The following is a 27,100-nucleotide window of genomic DNA, read 5'->3' on the forward strand; positions in this document are numbered from 1 at the left end:
TACCTTTGCCTCATTATTGTGAAGGTTAAATGTATGCGACTTAACCACATCGAAAGCCTGTAAATAAATGAATGTATTTGTTGAACTCGACTCAAATTTCTCGAAACTCGGGGCAAATCCTGCGGAATGGCCTACATCATACTGATTTCGGCCCCACTCACTAAAAATGTAGCCTCCTTTTCGAAAGGAGTAAAGTACTGAAACTTTCTACCGGAATTTGAGTCTCCCTGTAAATTGAACATTCCCCAAAAATGTCCAACTGCATAAAACACATTTTAATAACCCAACCGGCAGCATGCACAATAAAATTTCATGCAATTCAAATAAACGGCCTCCAGCCTTCAAATATTCTGAAACCAAACTACCAACAATGTTCTTAAATCAAATTAATGCATTAAACAATGCATAATATAAACTCAAACTTATCTATGAACGCCTACTGAAATCAACGTAGAATAACTTCCCAAATAACCAACATACGAAGTTTGAACCTCCTAACACAACCACAAGTAGTTTAGGGTCTCAGCCTAGGCCGTGCAACAGTCCAAAAAGGATTTCAAACCAAACTGAACCACAATCACACTCGCTTAGTCCACCGAACAAGCCTCAATTCAACCAAGTTTCATGACCAACAACAACATCAAGTTTAACCCGCGGCTGCACCCAGGCATCACCCTAGGCTGCCTACGTACCCTCCCCAAGGGATCAAGCCACACTTAGTTATTTACACTAAAACCCTTGAATTTATCTCACAACTACCAAACACAAATTGCTATTTATCTACCATAATATCACATACTCTCCCCATACTCTGGATATACCAACGCCACATATGGGGTCTGTTAACACGCCGGCTACTCCTATGACACGTGCGACCTCAACACAATATCACATATCTCCCCATACACCAGATATACCAACTCCATGTATGGGGTCTGTCAACACGCCGACTACTCCTACGACACGTGCGACCTCAACACAATATCACATATCTCCTCATACGTCGGATATAATAACGCCACGTATGGGGTGCATCAACACGCTGGCTATTCCTACGACACGTGCGACCTCAACGCAATATCACATATCTCCCCATACGCCGGATATAACAACGTCACGTATGGGGTTTGTCTACACGCCGGCTACTCTTACGACACGTGCGACCTCAACACAATATCACATATCTCCCCATACGCCGGATATACCAATGCCACGTATGGGGTGCATCAACACACCGGCTACTTCTACGTCACGTGCGACCTCAGCGCAATATCACATAACTCCCTATACGCCGAATATACCAACGCCACGTATGGGGTTTGTCAACGCGTCAAATACTCCTACGACACAAGCGACCTCATCGCAATATCACATATCTCCCCATACGCCGGATATACCAACGCCACGTATAGAGTCTGTCAACACGCCGGCTACTCCTACGACACGTGCGACCTCAACGCAATATCACATATCTCCCCATACGCCGGATATACCAACGCCACGTATGGGGTCTGTTAACACGCCGACTACTCTTACGACACGTACGACCTCAACACAATATCACATATCTCCTCATACGCCGGATATACTAACGCCACGTATGGGGTATGTCAACACGCCGGCTACTCCTACGACACGTGCAACCTCACAAGCACAGGATGGTACTTACATAATGTAATCATACATCTTTATATCTTTAACATACATAAATATAATTTCCCACAATAATTAATGATACTTAACCATATAATCCACACGGGTAACCCAATCTCAAGTACTAACATAATATTTAAGTATTTTCTTATGATAAATAAACCAATAGTCAAACTCCCAACATAGTCACTAAACTCAAATAACGGCCATTCTAGCACTTCCCGAAGGTGAAACAACCTCAGAGGACTACAGTCAACTAAGGGTCAAACTACCTAAACTTGGTCAAACGGGCCCACGGGGCCCACGACCTCCAAACTCTGATCCAAAAATTCCTATAGGTTCCACAAGGCCTAGGACACATGTCATGCAAGTTTGGTTCAGATCCGACGGTTGGATCACTCACGATCTCACGATCAGACGGTTACTACAAACCCAACCCTAGGGTTGGCATTTCCGGAGTATCCGGGACTCCGTTTTACAATATGTCGAATCCTACATAATCCTAGGAATACCTAGATCAACATATATTAAATTGGAGTCAATCCAACGGTTCAAACCTATCGAACTCGAATAACACGTAATAGGAGATATCCGTTCGAGAATCAAACGGTATCTGAATTGGGATCCGCAAATTCCTACGTGCTCGTGACAACTATGAGATCGCATTGGGACATAATGCCCCTCTGCTACAGTGCCCACCGCCGCCACACACGCTGGCAGCGCATGGGTGTCCAAAGCAATACCGATTGCCGAAAAACTTCAAAATCAAGAGCCACCCTTCCGGTTATAGCTACTATTCGACGAGTGGAGCAACTTATTCAACTGCGGCAACATCCAATTCAGACGGAAGTGGCCTGAATTTCAATCCAAATTCGGCCAAAACCTAGGTTCCAAATCGAGTTATCTACACTAAGAATTGATCCAATCCTACCAAACAGGCAGCTAGAGCTCGACAAATAGGTGAGGAACCATACCTGTTTCACCTGGATTGGGCGGTGAGGCGGTGCAACAACGGAAAGGCCGGTTCAAACCAGAGAAACCGTGGTCGGACTTCGAGGTTTCTGCCGGGATTTTGGGTACGACATGATCGGGCGTCGAGCCAGCTCGAAGGTGACCGGTCTCAAGTCTTGCCGTGGCAAGATGGCCGTGAATCGAGAGAGAGAGAGAGAGAGAGAGAGAGAGAACTGAGGGTTTTTCTGACTTTTATCAAAATCCCATTTCGAAATATTTACAATTATGCTACTGAGGGTATTTTGATCTTATCTCTCTCGTTACAACTCCGATTCGAGCCCACTACGTGTCTATGGACTCATTTCACTATACTCTACGTAACGGTACAGTTGGAATTCCTAAATTCTTTTTCGGTCAAAAAGTCAACTTTAAACCTAATAAAATATTCTAGGGGCAAAAATGGTCATTTATCTGAATAAATTAATGTTTATCCATTTGTTTAGGACCAGGTCGTTACAGACTACCCCTTTATAAAAATTTCGTCCTCGAAATTTCGTACTTACCACTTGAAGGTGTATGTGTACTTGTTGGCTGCGCAAATCTTACGGCCTGGTGCTCTGGGCCGAGAGGATGTGCATTAACACGTGACGTCCTTCTTTTGGATGCGGTGCGGTTGTGCGCGAGCATGCCAGCACGGTTTACCGTTCGTCGAAATGATGATGAGGTTTGGGTAGAAGACGGTTAAGTGATGCGCCTGTTTGAGTTCGACTCCTAATCAAACGATCGTGGCCGAGAGATGAACCGATCTCGGCTGTCGGTTCACGACTTGAGCTACAAGGCCATTTAGTGGTGGTGTTGGTGGCGGTTTTTAGGCGGTGCTCCGGCGCGTTGCTCAGAGAGCGACGGTCGTATGATATATGGGGTGAATGAGATGATAACAGAGATGGTGCTCCGGCGCCTTGAAAATCAAGGGTCGTATGATATATTGATGAATGGATTTTCCTTACAATCTACCACTACTCCTAGGAAATCAAATAAAGGTATTGAAAGTGCGTTACAGGAAAATATAATTTGCTCTATGGAAGGCTTTTGGTTTGGTGTTTGGACCCTTTGAATGTAGTTTTGAGCTTAAGATTTATAGGAGGAGTCCTGAAGGGACAATGGAGGCTAAAAAGATCTGCGTGGTGAAGCCTGATCGGGGCAAGTAGGTAGTCAAATCGGCATTTGGGATCGTGAAGCATAGTGGTGTGACCCCCATAAATCCTGGTAAATCTCGGCCACCGCCCTGATGTGGGTTCTACCCCCTTGGCCATGGTCTGGTGGTTGGTGATCTGACCTTAAGTTGTAAGAATACTTGTGAGAATGTTTGCGCCTAACCACTCTGATTTCCATCACCAAATTCTGACTTCAGTCACTTCCCCTCTTCCCTCGTGCATTAAATGCTTCTTGCAACTAGTGGGTTTGCTGCGATAGTCAGAGGCATTACTTCATTAAATGGGGCGTGGGACCCTGAGGCCACGTGGCGATTTAACCACAGTATATTCGGCCGTGTCTCTTACGACCTTCGGCTTCGGCCTATAATATCGCGGTCGCGAGGCCGAGAGGATTCTGCCTTCGCAGCTTTTCTTTTGTTTTCGGAAGATAAAATGTCTAACGAAACGTAGTCGTTTGATTCATGAGCAGTGCTAGGGCCGAGAGGAAGTCCCTTCAGTCAGTTTATGACCGTGATTTATGAGGCACAAATAGTACTGGGCCTGCATCTACTACCCAGGTTTCCAATGTTTCTTCCTCCTCAACCATGTCGACAGTGAAGCCAAAAGCTCTAGCTAAGCAAACAGAAAAAGAAAAGTGTCCCTCTCCCGCTAAAATATCTTCTGATAGCTGTTGTAATGCTTAATCTTTTCTCCAAGCTAACACTTCCATTCTTGCTCTCCAACTTTCTTAGAATTCTTTGACTTGTTGATATTTTCCCTCTCGCTTTAGAATCAATGAACAACATTGCCAACAGGATTTCTTGATAGGGATATCAGAAAGGATCATTTTTACCGAACTGTAATCATCATCTTCCACTCTCTACCATGACCCATTTATGATTCTAATGAAAGATTTCTACTCAGACGTGCTCACATGAGATGAGACCCCCAAGCACTCTCTCCGTCTTCTATAGATAGGACTACCAGATTCATCTGGGTCTCATCCTTGGACTTGACCACGGTATCCCCACCACACACAAGCCTCTTTCTGAAAGAGAAAGACGACCATCTTAATCTTTTCCACACTTGTGGTTTCGATTATTCTAATGTCTTTTTTCAGGTCATGAATCCCATGATCTAATATCAAGAAGTTATTCTTCCCAAAGAAAACTAGCAACATGTTCAGGCAATGGAGAATCCCTAGAAGCAGGTTGAGCAACTCCATGTTCTCCCGCCTATACGAATTTAGCAAGCAACTTTATCATAGGGAACATCCAACTATACAATAGGTACAGGTGTTGCCTCATACGAAATCTCCAGCTTCTGCTCCCAATCTTCCGAAACTTCTAAAACAACCTCTGTCTCTGGTAAAGCTTGGCTCTACTTCTGCCTCAGCGGCCTATGTATCTTTCCTCTTCCTCTTTCTCAACTTGGTTCCCTTTCCAGAAAGATGGGCGAAAGTAACCCAAGTCGCCGGTCAAACTCACGGTGGCCGGGCTTCCAAGAAATTTTATTGTTAAAATTTACCGCGTGAGAGAGCAAGAAAGAAGAACCATAATGTTTCACTCCCGTCAATCGCGGCATTCAAGCCCATGCGAGTGAAATGATACTTCACCCAACACCATTACTTCTCGCTTGAATTTGTCTCGACCTCCATTGGTCGGACTCACAACTCCTCCATTCCCATGTACCTTGTCCATCAAATTTCTCTGACAATTTTATCTCGTCTCAGCAGATTCAATACTTTCAGCTCTTCAGCTTTCCTCCCATAGAATATTGAGATGTGACAATTTGGATAAACACGTTTCCAGAAACGTGACACCCCTTAGTGTAATAATCAATACCCTATATCTCACAATGTCAAAAATATCTCAGTGCATCTAATCTACCCCCACATTCACTTCTTAGTTCTCTTCAATATACTCTCACTCTCCATATTCCTCTCAATGTTCTTAAATCAAATTAATGCATTAAACAATGCATAATATAAACTCAAACTTATTTATGAACGCCTACTGAAATCAACATAGAATAACTTCCCAAATAACCAACATACGAGGTTTGAACCTCCTAACACAACCACAAGTAGTTTAGGGTCTCAACCTAGGCCGTGCAACAATCCAAAAAGGATTTCAAACCTAAGTGAACCACAATCACACTCGCTTAGTCCACCGACCAAGCCTCAATTCAACCAAGTTTCATGACCAACAACAAGGTCAGGTTTAACCCGCGGCTGCACCCAGGCATCACCCTAGGCTGCCTACGTACCCTCCCGGAGGGATCAACCCACACGTAGTTCTTTACTCTAAAACCCTTGACTTTATCTCACAACTACCAAACACAAATTGCTATTTATCTACCATAATATCACATACTCTCCCCATACGCCGGATATACCACCGCCACGTATGAGGTCTGTCAACACACCGGCTACTCCTACGACACAAGCGACCTCAACACAATATCACATATCTCCCCATAAACCGGATATACCAACGTCAGGCATGAGGTATGTCAACATGCCTGCTACTCCTACGACACGTGCGACCTCAACGCAATATCACATATCTCCCCATACGCCGAATATACCAACGCCACTATGGGGTCTGTCAACACGTCGGCTACTCCTATGACACTTGCAACCTCAACGGAATATCACATATCTCCCCATACGCCGGATATACCAACACCACGTATGGGGAATGTCAACACCCCGGCTACTCCTACGACACGTGCAACCTCACAAGCACAGGATGGTACTTACATAACGTAATCATACATCTTTATATCTTTAACATACATAAATATAATTTTCCACAATAATTAATGATACTTAACCATATAATCCACACAGGTAACCCAATCTCAAGTACTAACATAATATTTAAGTATTTTCCTATGATAAATAAACCAACAGTCAAACTCCCAACATAGTCACTAAACTCAAATAACAGCCATTCTAGCACTTCCCGAAGGTGAAACAACCTCAGAGGACTACAGTCAACCGAGGGGTCAAACTACCTAAACTTGGTCAAACGGTCCCACGGGCCCACGACCTCCAAACTCCGATCCAAAAGTTCCTATAGGTTCCACAAGGCCTAGGACACACGTCATGCAAGTTTGGTTCATATCCGACAGTCGGATCACTCTCGATCGCACGATCGGACGGTTACTACAAACCCAACCCTAGGGTTGGCATTTTCTGAGTATCCGAGACTCCATTTTACAATCCGTAAAATCTTATATGATCCTAGGAATACCTAGATCAACATATATTAAATTGGAGTCAATCCAACGGTTCGAACCTATCGAACCCGGATAACACGTAATAGGCGGTATCGGTTCGAGAATCAAATGGTATCCAAATTGGGATCCGTAAATTCCTACGCGCTCGCGACAACTAGGAGATCCCATTGGGACATAATGCCCTTCTGCTACAGTGCCCACCGCTGCCACACACGCTGGCAGCACGTGGGTGTCCAAAGCGATACCGATTGCCGGAAAACTTTAAAATCGAGAGCCACCTTTTCGGCTATAGCTACTACTCGACGAGTGGATCAACTTATTCAACTGTGGCAGCGTCCAATTTCAACCCGAAATCCGACCAAAACCTAGGTTCTAAATCGAGTTATCTACACTAAAAATTGATCCAATCCTACCAAACAGGCAGCTAGAGCTCGAGAAATAGGTGAGGAACCATACCTATTTCACCTGGATTGGGCGGCGGAGGCGGCGGTGCAACGACGGAAAACCCGGTTTAAACCAAGCGTGGCGGACTTGGGGTTTCAGTGATTTTGGGTGCAACGTGGCACAGGCGTCGAGCCGGTTCGAGCGTGACTTGTCTCACGTCCTGCCATGGCGGATGGCTGTGAATCGGAGAGAGAGAGAGAGAGAGAGAGAGAGAGAGAGAGAGAGAGAGAGAGAACTGAGGGCTTTTCTGACTTTTATCAAAAACCCATTTCGAAATATTTACAATCATGCCACTGAGGGTATTTTGATCGTATCTCTCTCGTTACAGCTCCGATTCGTGCCCACTACCTGTCTGCGGACTCATCTCGCTGTGCTCTACGCATCGGTATAGTTAGAATTCCCAAATTCCTTCCCGGTCAAAAAGTCAACTTTAAACTTAATAAAATATTCTACGAGCAAAAATGGTCCTTTATCTGAATAAATTAATGTTTATCCATTTATTTAGGATCGGGTCATTACACTTCCCAAGTCGGTGGGACAATTGGAGTATGGCGGAAAGTTCTCATCTATAAATAGGCATGAATGTACTAATATAAGGTGGAGTTAACCCTCAAAACTCTCAATCTATATGGGAGAAACAAAAAAACAAAAAACAAAAAAAAAAAGGTACCGAAAACTAAATTCAAGGGAGCTAACCAGAGTCTCCCAACCTAAGCTAGGGAGCTAAGAGCTATCCAAAACCAAAGTACATTGTGGAGCCAATAAGCTCACTAATCTAAATCAAATGTGGTGGCCAATTAGCCTCCAGTTCTCTGTACACAAAGCCATGTACTATATTCCTCCAAATTAATAAAAACACTTTGTTTCAACTATTAGTCCTATCGTCCTACCCCTTTCACCATCAAGTGGTATTAGAGAAAACAAAACTTGCATGATTAATACCTCTTAAGAAATTCTTTAATTATTTATTTGGTAGGACAGAGATTGTTTGAAAATCAAAAATATGAGTAATATCTTTTTAATTATAATTTTTCAAAATTTTTGTCTTGTTTTAATAGCATATAAACGCTAAGTCTCTCTGTAATAGGACTGAGAATTAGAGCAATCAATCTAGAGGTTTCCTATTCTTTCTTTGCTTACTTTCTTCGTCATTCTTGCAATGGCTACCTGGTACATTAATTATGCCATCAAAATTGGAATTCCCGCATCTTTTTCTTTCTTTCTTGAGTTCAGCTAATTTAGCTCATTCATTGAGTCAACATGGTAATCTTGGAAAGCCAATAGCTAACATGCATGAGAATACACTTGAGCTCACGGCCCTCTACGCGGAGTTGGTAAGAGCATTTGAATGATTGAAGCGTAGAATATAATTTTTTTAGATGTTTAATCAGTTTTCATGCAAATTGGAAAATGAACTTGGGATTAACCAAAAAAAAATGTCTTCCACAAAATGAAAAACGAATTCCTGCAGGACTCAAATTGTCTTCCACAATATGTAAAATTGTTGGTAATTTAGTATTACGTGAAAGTCAAAGTGGATGGGTTTAGATGATATCTTATCTTGCTTTGAGAGAAGTTGAGTGAATGGCTAGCATAATGGCTGCTTCGTTTGATCATTCAGGGTTGAAATAGCTGGGAGCAGAGGGCTGAACCCCAAGCAGATAATTTTTGCTTTTCTCTTCTTATCTTGCTTTTAGTTACTTATGTAGTTCCAGCATATGCTAATGACTTTGGGACTTGTAGTTGAATTTAGTACGTAGAATATTATATGTGTCTATTGTCTTGCCTAAGATGAAAGAACGACTGACCTCGTACCTGTGCCTATAAGCAAATTTTTCTTAATCATGGCGGAGCCAGGAATTTAAGTAAGAGGGGGCACTTTTAAAAGTTCATACACTTTCTTTTATGACAGTTTTTAAGAAATCCCTAATTTTATCACTTTTCTCTCTTTTTTCTTTACTTTTGGTATGAATAACCTATCACTCTTTTATGATGACAAAATACATACAATTCAAAAGAAATTTAGACATGAAAATGAAAGAGAAACAAAAAAAATAGTGGCCATTTAAGAATTTGTGAGGAATTTTATAATATTTGTACAATATACTAACATAAAATTGTATCTACAGCAATATTTGAGAGGGGGCTAGTGCCCACCTTGGGCATGCACTGGCTCCGCCAAGCCTTACCCCAAAGCAAATATAAAAGGTATATGAAATCAATTTCTTATAGAATGAATATGAGCGTGGGGCAGGCGCTGGTCCCAATAAGAACATATAACTCATCCAAGCTAATGTATTTCCGCATAATACAGCATAGCGATGTAGTGAACATATATAATAATGTGAAGAAGATATAGTAAATACGTTGATAATACATGTGAAATCATGAATGTAAGAAGTTTTCTTATGTGCTCGGTGGCTTAGACGATGTGTAATATTAGTGCCCGTTATTGGATAAATGACAATGAGGTTGCTTTGGCGGTGCCTTGCTAAGGGTCTCTTTTGATCTAAACGATTGCATCGCATCTAATTAAGCAACGATATATTCGTGGGCAGAATTGAGCGACGCTGAAAATTAGACAGGAATATAATGGAGAGGAGTTAACTATTGACAAAGCAAGGGCATAAATGTCAAGTGGCTATTATCTTGTACCCAGTGGCGGAGCTATATGAGGGCCTGAAGGGGCCTGGGCCCCCCCAAAAGTTTCATAATATTTGATTTGTGGTCTTCTGTTCCTATAGATTTTAGAAAGTAAATATGATAATTTTGCTTGTGGCCCCCTCAAGATGTGTTTCTCTTTCCAATTAAATATATATATAATAATAACCACTTGCCACTTGATTGAAGGTTGTGAATGTTTCTATCCTCACGCCAGTTTTGGTTTTTTAAAAAGTAGAATCTCATGTCCATCAATATATTAATAAAAAAAGTTAAAACAGTCAATCAAATAAAGTTTCAAAAAATTTCCTTTATCAAATAGGAAATAGACTTTTACCCAAATAAAAAAGGATTGGGATTTTAATTTATGTTCCTATATAAAGCAACATGAACTTAGTTCGAAGCAACCGCACACAACAAAAGAAAATAATTGAATTTGGTAGTTTGCTCTCCAACCTCCTACTTCAGAATTTCTAATTCCAGGTTAGATAACTTTACAGTTAATTTTTTTTTTCCTTTGTTTATTTACTTTTTATGATAATATATTTGTATATGTTCTATGCATAGAACATGATTTTATTTTTTTATTTTGGTTTGTGGTATAATTTATCATGTCCTTAATAAAATTTGTAATTGGTTTGTAGATGAAGAGACAACCTAAAATTGATGGATTTTTCAAAAGAAAACATATTGAAGTTACCTCATCTGTACCTGATTATAATATTGAGACAATAGCATATGAAAATCGTTCTGGATCTCCAAGAATTGAGACTATTGATAATGAAGTTGATATTAGTACTTTAGAGCGCGACCCAGGGCTACGTCCGCAAATATGGAATTATCCTGTTAATCAACGTGACGAAATTCGACGAGCTTACATTAACGTCGGTCCATACCAACCTATACTTTCCAAGTATCCAAAATCTGGATCAGTAACTCATCAGCGTAGCTTTCAAAGTTCATGGTTCAAATTATTTCCTTCGTGGTTAGAATATTCACCTGTGAAAGATGCAGCTTTTTGTCTACCGTGCTATCTTTTTAACAAACCATCTGGACATTCTGGAAAAAATGCTTTCACTCTTGAGGGATTTCAAAGTTGGAAGAAAGTTAGAGATGGAAAAAATTGTTCTTTTCTAAATCACGAGGGGAAAGATCCTAACTCCCCCCATAAGATTGCTGAAATATCATGTTTGGATTTGATGAATCAATCCCAGCATATACAGAAAGTCGTTGAGAATTATTCTTCCCAACAAATTGCAGACAATCGACTACGACTTAAGGCAACAATTGAAGCAGTCAGGTGGCTTGCATTCCAAGGATGTGCTTTTAGAGGCCATGATGAAAAAAAAAATTCAATCAATCGTGGAAATTTTCTTCAAATGTTAGAAATATTGGCTGCATATAATGAAAAAGTTGCTGGAGTTATCTTAGATAAAGCTCCCAAAAATGCCTCTTACACATCACCACAGATCCAAAAAGAAATTTTACATGTTTTTTCAACTAAAGTGAAGAAAGCAATCTGTGAAGAAATTGGGGAATCAAAGTTTTGTATAATTGTTGATGAAGCGCGTGATGAATCCAAGAGAGAGCAAATGGCTATAGTGTTGCGATTTGTTGACAAAGAAGGTCTTATTCAGGAGCGCTTTTTTGGGCTTGTTCATGTGTCAGACACTGAGGCATTAACTCTGAAAAAAGGTATATACTCTATATTGTCTTATAATTCACTAAATATTCAAAATATTAGAGGACAAGGATATGATGGTGCAAGTAACATGCGAGGTGAATGGAATGGGTTACAAGCTTTGATTTTGAATGATTGCCCATATGCTTACTATGTTCATTGTTTAGCACATCGATTACAATTGGCATTAATTGCATCATCAAGAGAAGTTATTCATGTTCACCACTTTTTCACTAAATTGACTTCTATTGTCAATATTGTTGGTGCTTCATGCAAGCGTAATGATGAACTGAAAAATGCTCAAGCTGCTGAAATTGAGCACATGATTGCAATTGATGAGCTCGAGACTGGGAAAGGAATGAACCAAATTGGCACCTTACAACGTGCTGGTGATACTCGTTGGGGTTCTCATTTGAAATCAATTACTAGCTTGGTAAATATGTTTAGTGCAACATGCATAGTTCTAATTAATATAATTGATAACGGAACTACTTATTCTCAACGAGGAGATGCTGATGCAGCTTATGAGGCAATGACTTCATATGAATTTATCTTTATCTTACATCTTATGAAAGAACTTATGGAGATCACTAATGATCTTTGTCAAGCTTTGCAATGTCAATCCCAAGACATCATAAATGCCATGAATCTTGTTTCTTCCACTAAAGCACTCATCCAAGAATTAAGAGATGATGGATGGGATTCTTTGCTTACCAAGGTGAATTCTTTTTGTGAAGCACGGAACATAGATATACTAGATATGAATGCTCGTTATGTTGCAAGACGAGGTAGAGCTCGCCATCAACAAGATGATTTTACGATTAAGCATTATTATATGATAGATATTTTTTATGCTACAATAGATTCTCAACTTCAAGAATTAAATAGCAGATTTAGTGATCAAACAACAGAGCTGCTTATTATGGGGTCGGCTTTGGATCCTCGTGAAGTGAATAAATCTTTTAGGATTGATGATATTTGTCAATTGGTAGATAAGTTCTATCCACAAGACTTTGAAGATCATGAGAAGATAGGTTTGAGAAGACAACTTCAACATTTTGAGAGTGACGTCGTTAGACTTCCAGAGTTCAAAAACTTGTCAACAATTTCTGATCTATCTCAATGGATGGTAACGACTAGAAGATCAACGACATATCCACTTGTTTATAGAGTGGTTGTTCTTGTGCTTACTCTTCCTGTTTCTACAGCAACTGCAGAGCGATCATTTTCTGCTATGCGTATAGTAAAAACTAGGCTCCGTAACAAGATGGAAGACGAATTTCTCACAGACTCTTTGATTATGTACATCGAAAGGGAAATTGCAGAAAAGTTTAGCGTTGACTCAATCATAGATGGTTTTCGAGATATGAAAGAACGACGAGTGTTATTTTGATACCTAATTGAATAAACAATTATTTTTTGCCTTTAATTTTTCCAAACATTGTTAAGGTTGAAAATTTGAAATTTTTTGATGTCTTGTTTGGTTTATATATTGGCCCCCCAACACATAAATTCCTGGCTCCGCCACTGCTTGTACCTTGTGAAGTTTCGATGTGGGACTTGTGGGACTAGCCCAGGAGGACGGTCAGATATGATACAAATAATAAGAACCAATCAAGCCTTCTAAACCCTTTTTTTAGTCGACGCGAACTCATTCCCTTTTTTTAATAGACAAGCCTTCTAAAAACATAATTTTAGCAACCCGCAACGAAATGAAAAATGAAGAATATAAACAATTTGAACTAATGTGCTAGCTTGTAGATGAAAGAAAGAAGAGTAACGGTTTAGAACTAATGGTTTTCTGTTGTAAGGAATAAATAAATGAATAAAAGAATAAAAGAAAGAAGAGTAATGGTTATTGACATGGCATAGAAGGTCTTCTTTTTTTTTCTTTAAAAAGAAAAATTATTGGCTGGTGTCTACTACTACTAGGTCTTTCTTTTGGATTGAAATTGAAAAACTTGCATGTTTTAGAAAATCGAAATTGGTTTCGATCAACTTTCAGTTAAAGCACGATATTACAAAGAGTTAAAGCAAATAAAAGACATCATGAAAGAGGGGCATATTTGGAACAAGCAACGTAGGCAGTAAACCACGTGGAATTTGGGGAGGAGTTTCTTCCACAGCCCAAATTGTTAGCACGGGCTCTCAATGACGTGGATTTTAGTATAAATCTATAGGTGAAATTACTTTCATACTTCAGTTAGTAAAATACATGAAGTTTACTTTTGTTAAACAATTTGTAAATACATGCACTATATGAAAATTTTATAACTAGGTTTCAAAGGATTATCCACACCATTGAAGAGAACGCGTTAATTTTTGGGAAATGAAAACTGATTACCATTAACAAGTCTTTAACTTGGTTTTTCACCTTTTGGTTTTCTTTTGGTGGTAAGTAGGCCGTGCCCCTTCGTCTCTGCACGATTGCCATTTTGTTATGGTTCATTTCATGTCAAAGGCTCTAAGCAGCCAATCAAAAGAATTTGTGAAATTAGGTCGTCTCTGCATAATTTGAGTAAACTTTTCCTTTTTTTGTTAGGGTAAAGCATATTTGAACAGACTTTAATTGTAAGTGGGGATGATAAAAGACTGAAAGTAGTTTGGGGGGTAAAGCTAAACGACATGCAAGGTTGTTATATAATGTGAACTTGAATCTAAGATTATAGAGCTCTTTGGTTCGAAATTTCCTCAGCATATCTTCACGTCTATGGTCGGACCAAACGTCCAATTCAAGATTATGGAGAATTCCTCTTCCAACCCAGGAATCAACATGAACATACAAGAGCACAGGCTACAGAAATCATCTGCTTTCTTCCACTGGACCCAGTCAATACTCACCACAAAATCCAAGTCGGAAACCAACATGTAGACTGTAGCTGGGCTCACTAGACAAGTTAGGCAAGACTTCAAAGTCAACAAGTCAGTATATCTTCATGTCTATGGTTGGATCAAACGTCCAATCCAAGATTATGGAGAATTCCTCTTCCAACCCAGAAATCAACATGAAAATACAAGAGCATAGGCCATAGAAATCATCTGCTTTCTTCCACTGGACCCAGTCAATGCTCACCACAAAATCCAAGTCGGAAACCAACATGTAGACTGTAGCCGGACTCACTGGACAAGTTGGGCAAGACTTCAAAGTCAACAAGTCAATACATGAAGCAACCTCACAATGTTCTCAATCCGACATGTCAATATCTCAGTCATGTGACAAATTTTCCATACTTCACACAATATTGCAAAAGTGTGTAATAGAGTTTGCTACTTTTTTGGTTATTAGGTTTAACTTGGAGTAATGCACTGAGAATTTATGGGTTAAAATCTCTGGTGTTCGGGAAGCAGTAGCAAAAAGTACTGGATGCATGATGCGGAAAATTGATATAGCACAATTATTCTGTTAAACCCAGTTGCTTGGGGACCAATAAAGCCTACTGCAAACTTCTGTCCAAATTATGTTAAACCTGAAAGAACACCAATAATATATATAAAGTTTAATTGTCAATGGGATCAAGAATGAGTTGTTGAGAATATTGTACTGTTTCGATAATTCAATAAATAATATTTGTTACTCTGTGTAATTCTAGGGTTAATGTTGAAAGTTGTTTAACACACATAATCATATGTGACAACTATTAGAAGTCTTATATAGTTCTGCTAGTAACTTTCTCTCCGAGGAGGGGCCTTGTGCCTGATTAGATAGTTGGTAAGGCAAAGCTAACTAAGGCAATTAGGAAGATCAACCACACTAACTTAGACACAGCCCATACTCCTATCAAAGGCAGTAGTGGGGAATTCTCCGCAATAGGAGAAAGCCCGACAGAGCAATGCCACGTGGAGGTAGAAGAGGCAACAAAAGCATGGCTTTCTTTGTGTTAGCAGCCGCGGTAAAACAGAGGATGCAAGCATTATCTGAATGATCATGCTTAAAGTTGTAGGTGGCTAGTATAGTCCACTTGCTACTAAATTTATTTGCAAATTGACACATTATCTACCACATGATGTGGTATAGTCCTCTAGTCTTTCTCCAATGAGTTTTAACACCCAAACACACGTTCCCCCAACCAAAAAAGGAGCCATTCATTGGTATTTAAGTCTTCCTCTAGTCTTCATTGATTGATTGGTAAAAGTCTTCCTCTAGTCTTCATTGATTAATTGGTAAAAGCCTTCCTCAAGTCTTATAAACACCCATTTTTGTCCCACTCCTCAGAACAAAGGAGGAGGACACGTATTTTACTTTTTTATTTATGAGCACATGTATATCCTTTTCTGATAAGTCTACCTTTAGAATTTTCTTCGTCATTTAATATGAAAATTACATATGGAAAGAGCGGAAATTTCATACATTATTTCATTAACTAATCTGTCTTCCTTTAGAATTTTCTTTGTTGTTTAATATGAAAATTATATAAAGAAAGAACGAAAATTCGATACATTATTTCATTCACTAATCAGTCTTCCTCTAGAATTTTCTTCGTCATTTAATATGAAAATTACATAAAGAAAGAATAGAAATTCCATACATTATTTCATTGACTAATCTATGTTCCGTTTTGTTTGTTCCCCTAATACACAATAAGAACTCATACAAATCAATAAGTTCAGACATAATAGAAAATTGACAGACCAGTTAAGGACCAGTTAAGGAAAGGCAGTGTGTATGTGAAGAAGTGAGAAATGTAAAAAATTTCACATGAGAAAGAACTAACTGTTAGTGTTTGTTTAATTGAATGACGGGGAATGCTAGTGACCTTCTCTTTTGGACCTTCTTCCTTTTCTTAATGACATGTGTCACTTCTCATACACTTAAAATAATGACATTAATACATCAAACAACCACCTTTTGTTTTCCAAGTTTACCCTTATTAAATGTATTGTCCTTCAATTTATCCCCTTTTTTTTACAACTCTTTTACCGTATGTAAAAAATTATAAAAATTATGTTTTTTTTTTTTTAGAAAATGTCTATTTTTTTAGAGGAAAAACGTTTTTTGTTTATGGTTAAAAAAAACACAATAATGGCCTTAAAAAAATCCACAAAAGATATATCCTTTTTTTATACAGACAAAAGACATCCTTCTAAGGAAATCTGTTTTAAAAGGAAGTTCATTAATTGCATTTTCAAACCATTAATTCGTTAAGTCTAATTATTATTATTTTTTCTAAACCATTAATTAGGTAAGTCTTATTTGTTGGAGTCTTTCAAAAAGGAAAAAAAAACTAATGTTTTTTTCTATTTAATTTTTTAACAAGGTGATAAGAAAGTTGTAACAAATTTGGATAATAAATTTAAGTAAACATTAAAATCAATATAATAAATAAGGGTAAATTTGAAAACAAATGTTTTCCTATTTGATGCATTAATTACATTGTTTTTAGTGTAAAGAAAGTGACACACATGTCATAAGGAAAAGGAAGAAGGTCCAAAAGAGAAGATTGGAGAGAATGTTGTTAGCATTCCCCTATTACTAAAAGATAAGATATTGGTAGAAGACTTCAAGGTCAAGCCAGCAGCAACCACAAAGATCTAATCTCATCAAAGCTAGGAGGTTCTCGTTGAACAATAAGAACCAATCAAGCCTTCTAAACCCAATTTCTAACAGACAGTGAAGAAGAATATAAACAATTCAAACTAATGTTGTAGCTAGTAAGGGTTTAATCCAAAATGTCAAGAATCTTATTATTTTAGAATCTCATTTGAAAAGTTGCACTAAAGTGCAATTAACCCTTGTTTCTTTTAATATCCAAATGTGTTGTGTTCTACATTTTGACTCATGTGTTCTTCCCCCCCCACCAAAAAATGTCTTCGTCAAACAATTCGTAGAGCCATTTGGATTCAGGTTATATGGTAGCGTAAGCTGATGGGAGACGTGTTGTTTTTAGGCATAGGTGCCGAAGTAATAGTTATTGCTATTTCGTTTTGGCAGGGATTTATTGTTTCCCTGTCCTTGTGGGATTTGATGTTGGATTGCTTGTTCTAAGTCTGCCTTTCTCTTTTTCTTCCCTGTGTTGTACATGCATTAGTTACGCATCTTTCTTTCCCCTTCAAAAGGAGATCTTATCTTCTCCTTTTTTTCTCAATTTGAAATTAGGGAACGTTGTGGAATTTTGTAGCAGCTCTCTTATGCAAATAATACTTTTTTCAGCAAACAGAAATAGGTTTGTGCAAGTAATTAATGTTCATATTGTGAAACTATCAATTTGAAACATAGTTTGTTTGGTACTATTCATATTGATTTGTTGAGTTGTTTGCATAATCTACTTTTTGTGTGATTTCAGCCTCAAAACATTTAGGCTAGTACAAGAACTTTGGAACTATTGGTTGGGCTAGATGCACTTGATTTTGGCCAGGTCTCCAATCTTCATAACATTTAGGCTGCTGACAAGGTTTAGAAGTTGTATATTTAAATTTAAGTGTATTTCTTTGGTATTACGTTCAGTTTTTATTTGAGGTTAATGTCAACCTAAATGTTGTATTTTAGTCATGATCATGGCTCAATCTGATACAAACTTATGAATTTTAATACATAAGGGGAATTTGTAATTTGTGATACACGTGCCCTATACGGGGATGCTTCATATTAATATATTTTTGGTTGATATTTTCTTTTTCAAGTACAATTTTGAATGTGATTTTGTCGATGAGAAAATGTGGTATACGGTTGAATGACCTCATTATCCACTCTGTAGAGTATGTACCTTGTTAGTATATGGCCCATTCTGTATGTGTGAGATCTCAAATTGCTACTAATTTGTTTTCAAAATAAATAAACACTTTAGACACCAAAGATTTGTGTGCGAAAGTGACACTATTACAAAAGTTAAATCACAATTTGTTCTCGATGTTGTCAGAATAATGATATTTTCCACGCTCAAAAGTATGAGTTTTTAGGAAGAAAAAAAAATCGTGCCTTTTGATTAAAAGACACTCCTATAGAAGAAACCGAATTTTTAAAACATGGTTGAACCGTGGCCAACCTCATAAAGCACAAATAATTGTGCCAATTGCATTAAAGAGCATGGATGATAATTATGCCTAAACCCAGATATTATAGTATTATTAAATTTTTTGTAGAAAAGATACATAAATTAAATGTGACTTGTCAATACATAAAGATACATAATTTTTTGTAGGTAGGTAAAGCTAAACGATATGCAAGGTTGTTATGGAACTTGAATCCAAGATTATGGGACTCTTTGGTTCAAAATTTCCTCAGCATCTTCGTGTCTAATGGTCGGATTGGGCCACAGAAATCATCTGTTTTCTTTGACTGGGTCATGAGCTATGACTATTGATCTCGGCCGAGTCAATACTCATCCAAAAATCCAAGTAGGTAGGAAATCATGTAGACTGTAGCCGGGCCCACTACACAAGATAGGGCAAGACTTCAAAGTCAACAAGTCAATCCATAAAGTAACGATCACATCACAATTTCCACATTGTTCTCAATCCGACATGTCAATATCTCAGGTGACAAATTTTCCACAATTCACACACTATTGCAAAATGTAGAGTGCTTTTTTTGGTTTAAAAATTTGAGTTTAATTGGGTTTAACTTGGAATAAAATGTGCTGAGAATTTCTTGGTTAAAATTTGGTAGTTGGGAAGTAGCAAGTTGATATTGCATGGATGATGCAAGTTGATATTGCACTAGTGTATTAAACCCGCTCATTTTTTTGGGAGCAACAAAACCTATAATTAATATGTTATTTTTTATTTTTCTTTTCACTATGGATAAGCGCTTAAATATTACACATAATAAGTTTAGTAAGAATCAGTTGTACGTGAACTTGAGATATGGTCGAGCATAATTACTGACTCATTCCAAAAAAATATAATTTTAGCAACCGGCAATGAAATGAAAAATGAAGAATATAAACAATTCAAACTAACGTGGTACCAATTATACATGCTATTATTTTATCAAAAGCAGCTCTCCATAGAAAGACTTTAAAGTGAACAAGTCAAGCTAACCACGAATCTCGTGGAGGCCTTTTTACACGTCATTATTAAAGCTACATCATTATTATTTTTCTTTTGTCCTATTTTCCTGGTTACTACTACAACCACGAATCAAAGATTAGATGCTGGTAGAAGACTTCAAAGTCAAGCCAAGACAAAGATTTAATCTCATCAAAGCCACCCCAACCATGCATATATATATTAAGGCCACCACAACCTTTCTTTCTCATCAGTTATTTGCTCATCACTTTCCCTCATCAGCTAAAAAGTTTTTCAAAAATGAAAACTTTGCTGCATTACTTTTTCCTCCTCTGCTTCAATATCCTCCTCCCTGCAGTTCGCAGCCAGTGTATTAAAGACCAGCAACAATCGTTGCTCCATTTGAAGAAAAGCCTTCAATTTGATCAACCTTCATACTCAACCAAGGTTATATCTTGGAATTCAAGCACCGACTGTTGTTCTTGGGTTGGTGTTACTTGCACTAGTAATGGGCATGTTCTTGGTCTTGACCTTAGTAGCGAAACTATCTCCGGTCCAATTTCAGGATCCTTTGCCAACTTTTCAAACCTGAGGGTGTTGGACTTGAGTTGGAACAACATCTCCGGTCTAATTCCAGGATCATTTGCCAACTTTTCAAACTTGAGGGAGTTGGACTTGAGTGGGAACAGCATCTCCGGTCCAATTCCAGGATCATTTGCCGACTTTTCAAACTTGAGGATGTTGGACTTGAGTTGGAACAGCATCTCCGGTCTAATTCCAGGATCATTTGCCAACTTTTCAAACTTGAGGGAGTTGGACTTGAGTAGGAACAACATCTCCGGTCCAATTCCAGGATCATTTGCCGACTTTTCAAACTTGAGGATATTGAACTTGAGAGGGAACAACATCTCCGGTATGAACAACATCTCCGGTCCAATTCCAGGATCCTTTGCCAACTTTTCAAACCTGAGGGTGTTGGACTTGAGTTGGAACAAGATCTCCGGTCCAATTCCAGGATCCTTTGCCAACTTTTCAAACTTGAGGATGTTGGACTTGAGTTGGAACAACATCTCCGGTCTAATTCCAGGATCATTTGCCAACTTTTCAAACTTGAGGGAGTTCGACTTGAGTGGGAACAGCATCTCCGGTCCAATTCCAGGATCATTTGCCGACTTTTCAAACTTGAGGATGTTGAACTTGAGTTGGAACAGGATCTCCGGTCTAATTCCAGGATCCTTTGCCAACTTTTCAAACCTGAGGGAGTTGGACTTGGAAGGGAACAACATCTCCGGTCCAATTCTAGGATTTTTTGCCAGCTTTTCAAACTTGAGGGTGTTGGACTTGAGTTGGAACAGGATCTCCGGTCCAATTCCAGGATCCTTTGCCAACTTTTCAAACCTGAGGGAGTTGGACTTGGAAGCGAACATCATCTCCGATCCAATTCCAGGATTCTTTGCCAACTTTTCAAACTTGAGGGTGTTGGACTTGAGTGTGAACAACATCTCCGGTCCAATTCCAGGATCCTTTGCCAACTTTTCAAACCTGAGGGAGTTGGACTTGAGTGGGAACAGCATCTCCGGTCCAATTCCAAGATCATTTGCCGACTTTTCAAACTTGAGGGAGTTGGACTTGAGTGGGAACAGCATCTCCGGTCCAATTCCAAGATCATTTGCCGACTTTTCAAACTTGAGGGAGTTGGACTTGAGTGGGAACAGCATCTCCGGTCCAATTCCAAGATCATTTGCCGACTTTTCAAACTTGAGGGAGTTGGACTTGAGTGGGAACAGCATCTCCGGTCCAATTCCAGGATCATTTGCCAACTTTTCAAACTTGAGGGAGTTGGACTTGAATAGGAACAGCATCTCCGGTCCAATTCCAGGATCATTTGCCGACTTTTCAAACTTGAGGATGTTGGACTTGAGTTGGAACCGCATCTCCGGTCTAATTCCAGGATCATTTGCCAACTTTTCAAACTTGAGGGAGTTGGACTTGAGTAGGAACAGCATCTCCGGTCCAATTCCAGGATCATTTGCCGACTTTTCAAACTTGAGGATGTTGGACTTGAATCAAAACAGCATTTCCGGTCTAATTCCAGGATCATTTGCCGACTTTTCAAACTTGAGGATATTGAACTTGAGAGGGAACAACATCTCCGGTTTGAACAGCATCTCCGGTCCAATTCCAGGATCATTTGCCAACTTTTCAAACTTGAGGGAGTTGGACTTGAGTGGGAACAGCATCTCCGGTCCAATTCTAGGATCATTTGCCGACTTTTCAAACTTGACGATATTGAACTTGAGTGGGAACAACATCTTCGGTCTAATTCCAGGATCCTTTGCCAACTTTTCAAACTTGAGGGAGTTGGACTTGAGTGGGAACAGCATCTCCGGTCTAATTCCAGGATCATTTGCCGACTTTTCAAACTTGACGATATTGAACTTGAGTGGGAACGACATCTCCGGTCTAATTCCAGGATGCTTTGCCAACTTTTCAAACATAAGGAAGTTGGACTTGAGTGGGAACAGCATCTCCGGTCTGAACAGCATCTCCGGTCCAATTTCTGGATCATTTGCCAACCTTTCAAACCTGAGGGAGTTGGACTTGAGTGAGAACAGCATCTCCGGTCCAATTCCAAAATACTTTGCCGACTTTTCAAACTTGAGGATATTGTACTTGAGTGGGAACAACATCTCTGGTACGGTTCCAGAATTCTTTGCCAATTTCTCAGAGTTGACTTCCTTCAGTCTCAGTGGTTGTCAGTTGAATGGGACATTTCCCAACGAGCTCTTTCAGGTACCTACTCTACAAACTATTGACCTTTCGGGTAATCTTAAACTTGGTGGTTCCTTGCCAGAATTTTCCAGGAATAATGGATCTCTTGAGTGGTTGATTCTAAGCGATACAAACTTTTCAGGGTCATTGCCTGAATCAATTAGCAACCTCGAAATGCTGTCCACAATAGATCTTTCAGGTTGCAATTTTACTGGATCAATCCCGTCGTCACTCTTTTCTCTTCCCTTATTGTCACAACTAAACCTTTCCCACAATCAATTCTCTGGTGAACTTGCATTTTCTAATGTCTCTTTCAACTTAGTTACCCTTGATTTAAGCTTCAACAATTTGGAAGGACAAATATCGGTGTCTATATTTAATTTTCAAGGCCTTGAATCACTTGATCTTTCTTCCAACAATTTCAATGCCTTTCCGTTCAATGGCCCTCAACAGCTGGAAAATCTTTTGAACATTGACCTTTCGTACAATAGCTTGCTGAGTTTATACAATGGTAATGATTCCTCAAATTCCTCATTTCCTCAAATTGATTCATTGAATTTGGCTGCTAACAAATTGGGAACAATCCCATATTTCTTGAGAAATCAATCCACATTATCCAGTGTGGACCTTTCAGAAAACCATATCCAAGGCAAGATACCCGATTGGATTTGGAGTTCCAATCAACTTTCTACCCTAAATCTTTCTTGTAACTACTTGGTAGCACTAGATGATTCTTTACCTAATTCTACAGTGAAAACTGTTGACCTTCATTCAAACCAACTCCAGGGGAAAATCCCAACTTTCCTACCATTTGCCAAGTATATGGATTACTCGAGAAATAATTTCAGCTCTATACCATTGAACATTGGTGATTTCCTCACAAACACACTGTTCTTCTCTCTTTCAAGCAATAACTTGCATGGGCTCATTCCAGCATCAATATGCAATGCCTCAAATCTTCAGATTCTTAATCTGTCCAATAATTCTCTGAGTGGCATGATTCCCCAATGCTTGACTGCAATGCGTGATCTCAATGTACTTAACTTAGCGAGAAACAACCTCACTGGATCTATTTCTAATGTTGAAGTTACTGAAGATAGTTCATTGGAAATTCTAGAGATCGGTGGAAATCAGTTAGATGGCAAGGTTCCAAAATCTCTAGCTAAATGCACTATGTTGGAGGTTTTAAACATTGGAAACAATAATATAACAGATAGCTTCCCATGCTTGTTGAAGAACATTTCCACCTTGCGTATCCTTGTTTTGCGCTCCAACAACTTTTATGGAGGCATTGAATGTCTCAACACCAATGGCACCTGGCCAGGGCTTCAAATCATAGACCTAGCTGACAATAATTTCAGTGGTGAAATACACGGAATAAATTGGAGAACATGGTGGGAAATGATGGCTACCGAAAATGGTTCCCCATGGACAATTGTCGTTGGATCACATACAGAAGGATATTCCTGGCTTAGACATCACTTGATTTTCTGCAACCTAGCAGAGTCTACACCCTGCATTCCCAAAATAAAGGCTAAATCTTCGTACACTGGCAGTTTATATGGTCGTTCTTCTAATGCATATGATGGTTTTTCTTTAGAGTATGGTGTAAGTGTAATAGTTACTAGCAAAGGTTTCGAGATGGAACTGGTAAAGATTTTATCTATCTTTACCTTGATTGACTTCTCAAGCAACAACTTCAGTGGACCCATACCTAAGGAAATGGGAGCATTCAAATCACTGTATGTCCTTAACTTGTCCGGAAATGCTTTCACAGGCAAAATCCCATCCTCATTTGGTAACATGCGACAACTCGAATCCTTAGACCTGTCACGTAACAAGCTAAGCGGACAAATTCCACCACAGTTGGTAAAGCTTACTTTCCTTGAAGTCTTGGATCTCTCAAATAATCAATTGGTTGGCAGAATCCCAACCGGTACTCAATTTTCAACATTTCCAAAAGACTCATTTATAGGTAACAAAGGATTATGGGGACCTCCTTTGACGGTGGATAACAAAGCAGGATTGCCACCACCACCAACAGTGAATGGAAGGCCTCCAAATTCTGGACATCATCGTGAGGTGAATTGGGATCTTATCAGATCGAAATTGGATTTACATTTGGCTTTGGAGTTTCCATTGGGTCACTTGTGTTGTGCAAGAGATTGAGTAAGTGGTATTACAGAGCTATGTACAATATCATTCTCAAGATATTCCCTCAGCTAGAGGAAAGAATTGGTATTCATCGAAGACATGTTCACATAAATCGAAGGTGGAGACGTTGAATTGATTAAGAAGAGCAATGCATGAAGGGGCTGAGGCTGGTGTTCTTTTTCCTGTATTTCAAGATCCACGAAATTAGCAATGTGCTTCTGCTTTCATATTTTAGGTTAATTATGCCATAATCATGTGTGTAGTATAATGCAACGTGAGTTAAAGCAACATTATCTTCGTTTTTTTCCTTAGCTTTTTGTTTCTTTTGTAGTATTATGCCATAATCATGTATTGAAGGCCATGGTTATAATGTTGTCATGAGTTTTATATGCCTTCAAATCCTATTCCACTATACGGAACCTTGGTAAATTCAATGAACACCTTGGCATATACCTTTGCCTCATTATTGTGAAGTTTAAATGTATGCGACTTAACCACATCGAAAGCCTGTAAATAAATGAATGTATTTGTTGAACTTCCTATCAAGACTCGCCTCAAATTTCTCGAAACTCGGGGCAAATCCTGTGGAATGGCCTACATCATACCGATTTCGGCCCCACTCACTAAAAAAATGTAGCCTCCTTTTTGGAAAGGAGTAAGGGTACGAAACTTTCTACCGGAATTTCGGCAGAGTCTCCCCTGTAAATTGAACATTCCCCAAAAATGTCCAACTGCATAAAACACATTTTAATAACTCAACCGGCAGCATGCACAATAAAATTTCATGCAATTCAAATAAACGGCCTCCAGCCTTCAAATATTCTGAAACCAAACTACCAACAATGTTCTTAAATCAAATTAATGCATTAAATAATGCATAATATAAACTCAAACTTATTTATGAACGCCTACTGAAATCAACGTAGAATAACTTCCCAAATAACCAACATACGAAGTTTGAACCTCCTAACACAGCCACAAGTAGTTTAGGGTCTCAGCCCAGGCCGTGCAACAGTCCAAAAAGGATTTCAAACCAAACTGAACCACAATTACACTCGCTTAGTCCACCGAACAAGCCTCAATTCAACCAAGTTTCATGACCAACAACAACGTCAGGTTTAACCTGCGGCTGCACCCAGGCATCACCCTAGGCTGCCTACGTACCCTCCCCAAGGGATCAAGCCACACTTAGTTCTTTACACTAAAACCCTTGAATTTATCTCACAACTACCAAACACAAATTGCTATTTATCTACCATAATATCACATACTCTCCCCATATTCTAGTATAAATACTGCAGCTGGCATTGTAACTAATAGCACGTGGTCAAGATTCCAATACAGTTAGATGGTTAATAGTCTGTTTAGTGTTGTTTTAATAGCATATAAAAGCTAAGTCTCTCTGTAATAGGACTGAGAATTAGAGCAATCAATCTAGAGGTTTCCTATTCTTTCTTTGCTTACTTTCTTCGTCATTCTCGCAATGGCTACCTGGTACATTAATTATGCCATCAAAATTGGAATTCCCGCATCTTTTTCTTTCTCTCTTGAATTCAGCTAATTTAGCTCATTCATTGAGTCAACATGTGGTAATCTTGGAAAGCCAATAGCTAACATGCATGAGAATACACTTGAGCTCACGGCCCTCTACGTGGAGTTGGTAAGAGCATTTGAATGATTGAAGCGTAGAATATAATTTTTTTAGATTTTTAATCAGTTTTCATGCAAATTGGAAAATGAACTTGGGATTAACCAAAAAAAAATGTCTTCCACAAAATGAAAAACGAATTCCTGCAGGACTCAAATTGTCTTCCACAATATGTAAAATTGTTGGTAATTTAGTATTATGTGAAAGTCAAAGTGGATGGGTTTAGATGATATCTTATCTTGCTTTGTGAGAAGTTGAGTGAATGGCTAGCATAATGGCTGCTTCGTTTGATCATTCAGGGTTGAAATAGCTGGGAGCAGAGGGCTGAACCCCAAGCAGAGAATTTTTGCTTTTCTCTTCTTATCTTGCTTTTAGTTACTTATGTAGTTCCAGCATATGCTAATGACTTTGGGACTTGTAGTTGAATTTAGTACGTAGAATATTATATGTGTCTATTGTCTTGCCTAAGATGAAAGAACGACTGACCTCGTACCTGTGCCTATAAGCAAATTTTTCTTAATCATGGCGGAGCCAGGAATTTAAGTAAGAGGGGGCACTTTTAAAAGTTCATACACTTTCTTTTATGACAAATCAACTTAGTTTTTAAGAAATCCCTAATTTTATCACTTTTCTCTCTTTTTTCTTTACTTTTGGTATGAATAACCTATCACTCTTTTATGATGACAAAATACATGCAATTCAAAGGAAATTTAGACATGAAAATGAAAGAGAAACAAAAAAATAGTGGCCATT

At 38.8% G+C, this 27,100-nt stretch overlaps 2 protein-coding genes across 2 annotated transcripts; both read left to right on the plus strand.

Moving 5' to 3' along the window:
- The first annotated feature begins 11,527 nt into the window (after positions 1-11,527).
- On the plus strand, positions 11,528-13,222 carry LOC148921127 (uncharacterized). Its single transcript, XM_089048007.1, has one exon. The coding sequence runs from the start codon at positions 11,528-11,530 to the stop codon at positions 13,220-13,222; it is 1,695 nt and encodes a 564-aa protein (XP_088904133.1).
- A 6,820-nt stretch (positions 13,223-20,042) lies between these two features.
- Positions 20,043-25,128, plus strand: LOC148921128 (uncharacterized). The gene is given in 2 exon segments (XM_089044239.1): positions 20,043-24,643; positions 24,646-25,128. Coding segments are annotated over 2 exon segments (4,755 nt in total). The 5' UTR covers positions 20,043-20,073; the 3' UTR covers positions 24,831-25,128.
- The last annotated feature ends 1,972 nt before the right edge of the window (positions 25,129-27,100 follow it).

Source organism: Prunus mume, linkage group LG1 (assembly GCF_029339155.1).
Source record: "Prunus mume cultivar Tortuosa linkage group LG1, ASM2933915v1, whole genome shotgun sequence".
Taxonomy (NCBI): Eukaryota; Viridiplantae; Streptophyta; class Magnoliopsida; order Rosales; family Rosaceae; genus Prunus; species Prunus mume.

Coding starts and splice junctions, on each gene's coding strand:
- LOC148921127 (XM_089048007.1), top strand. CDS start 11,528: ATGTTAGAAATATTGGCTGCATATAATGAAAAAGTTGCTGGAGTTATC.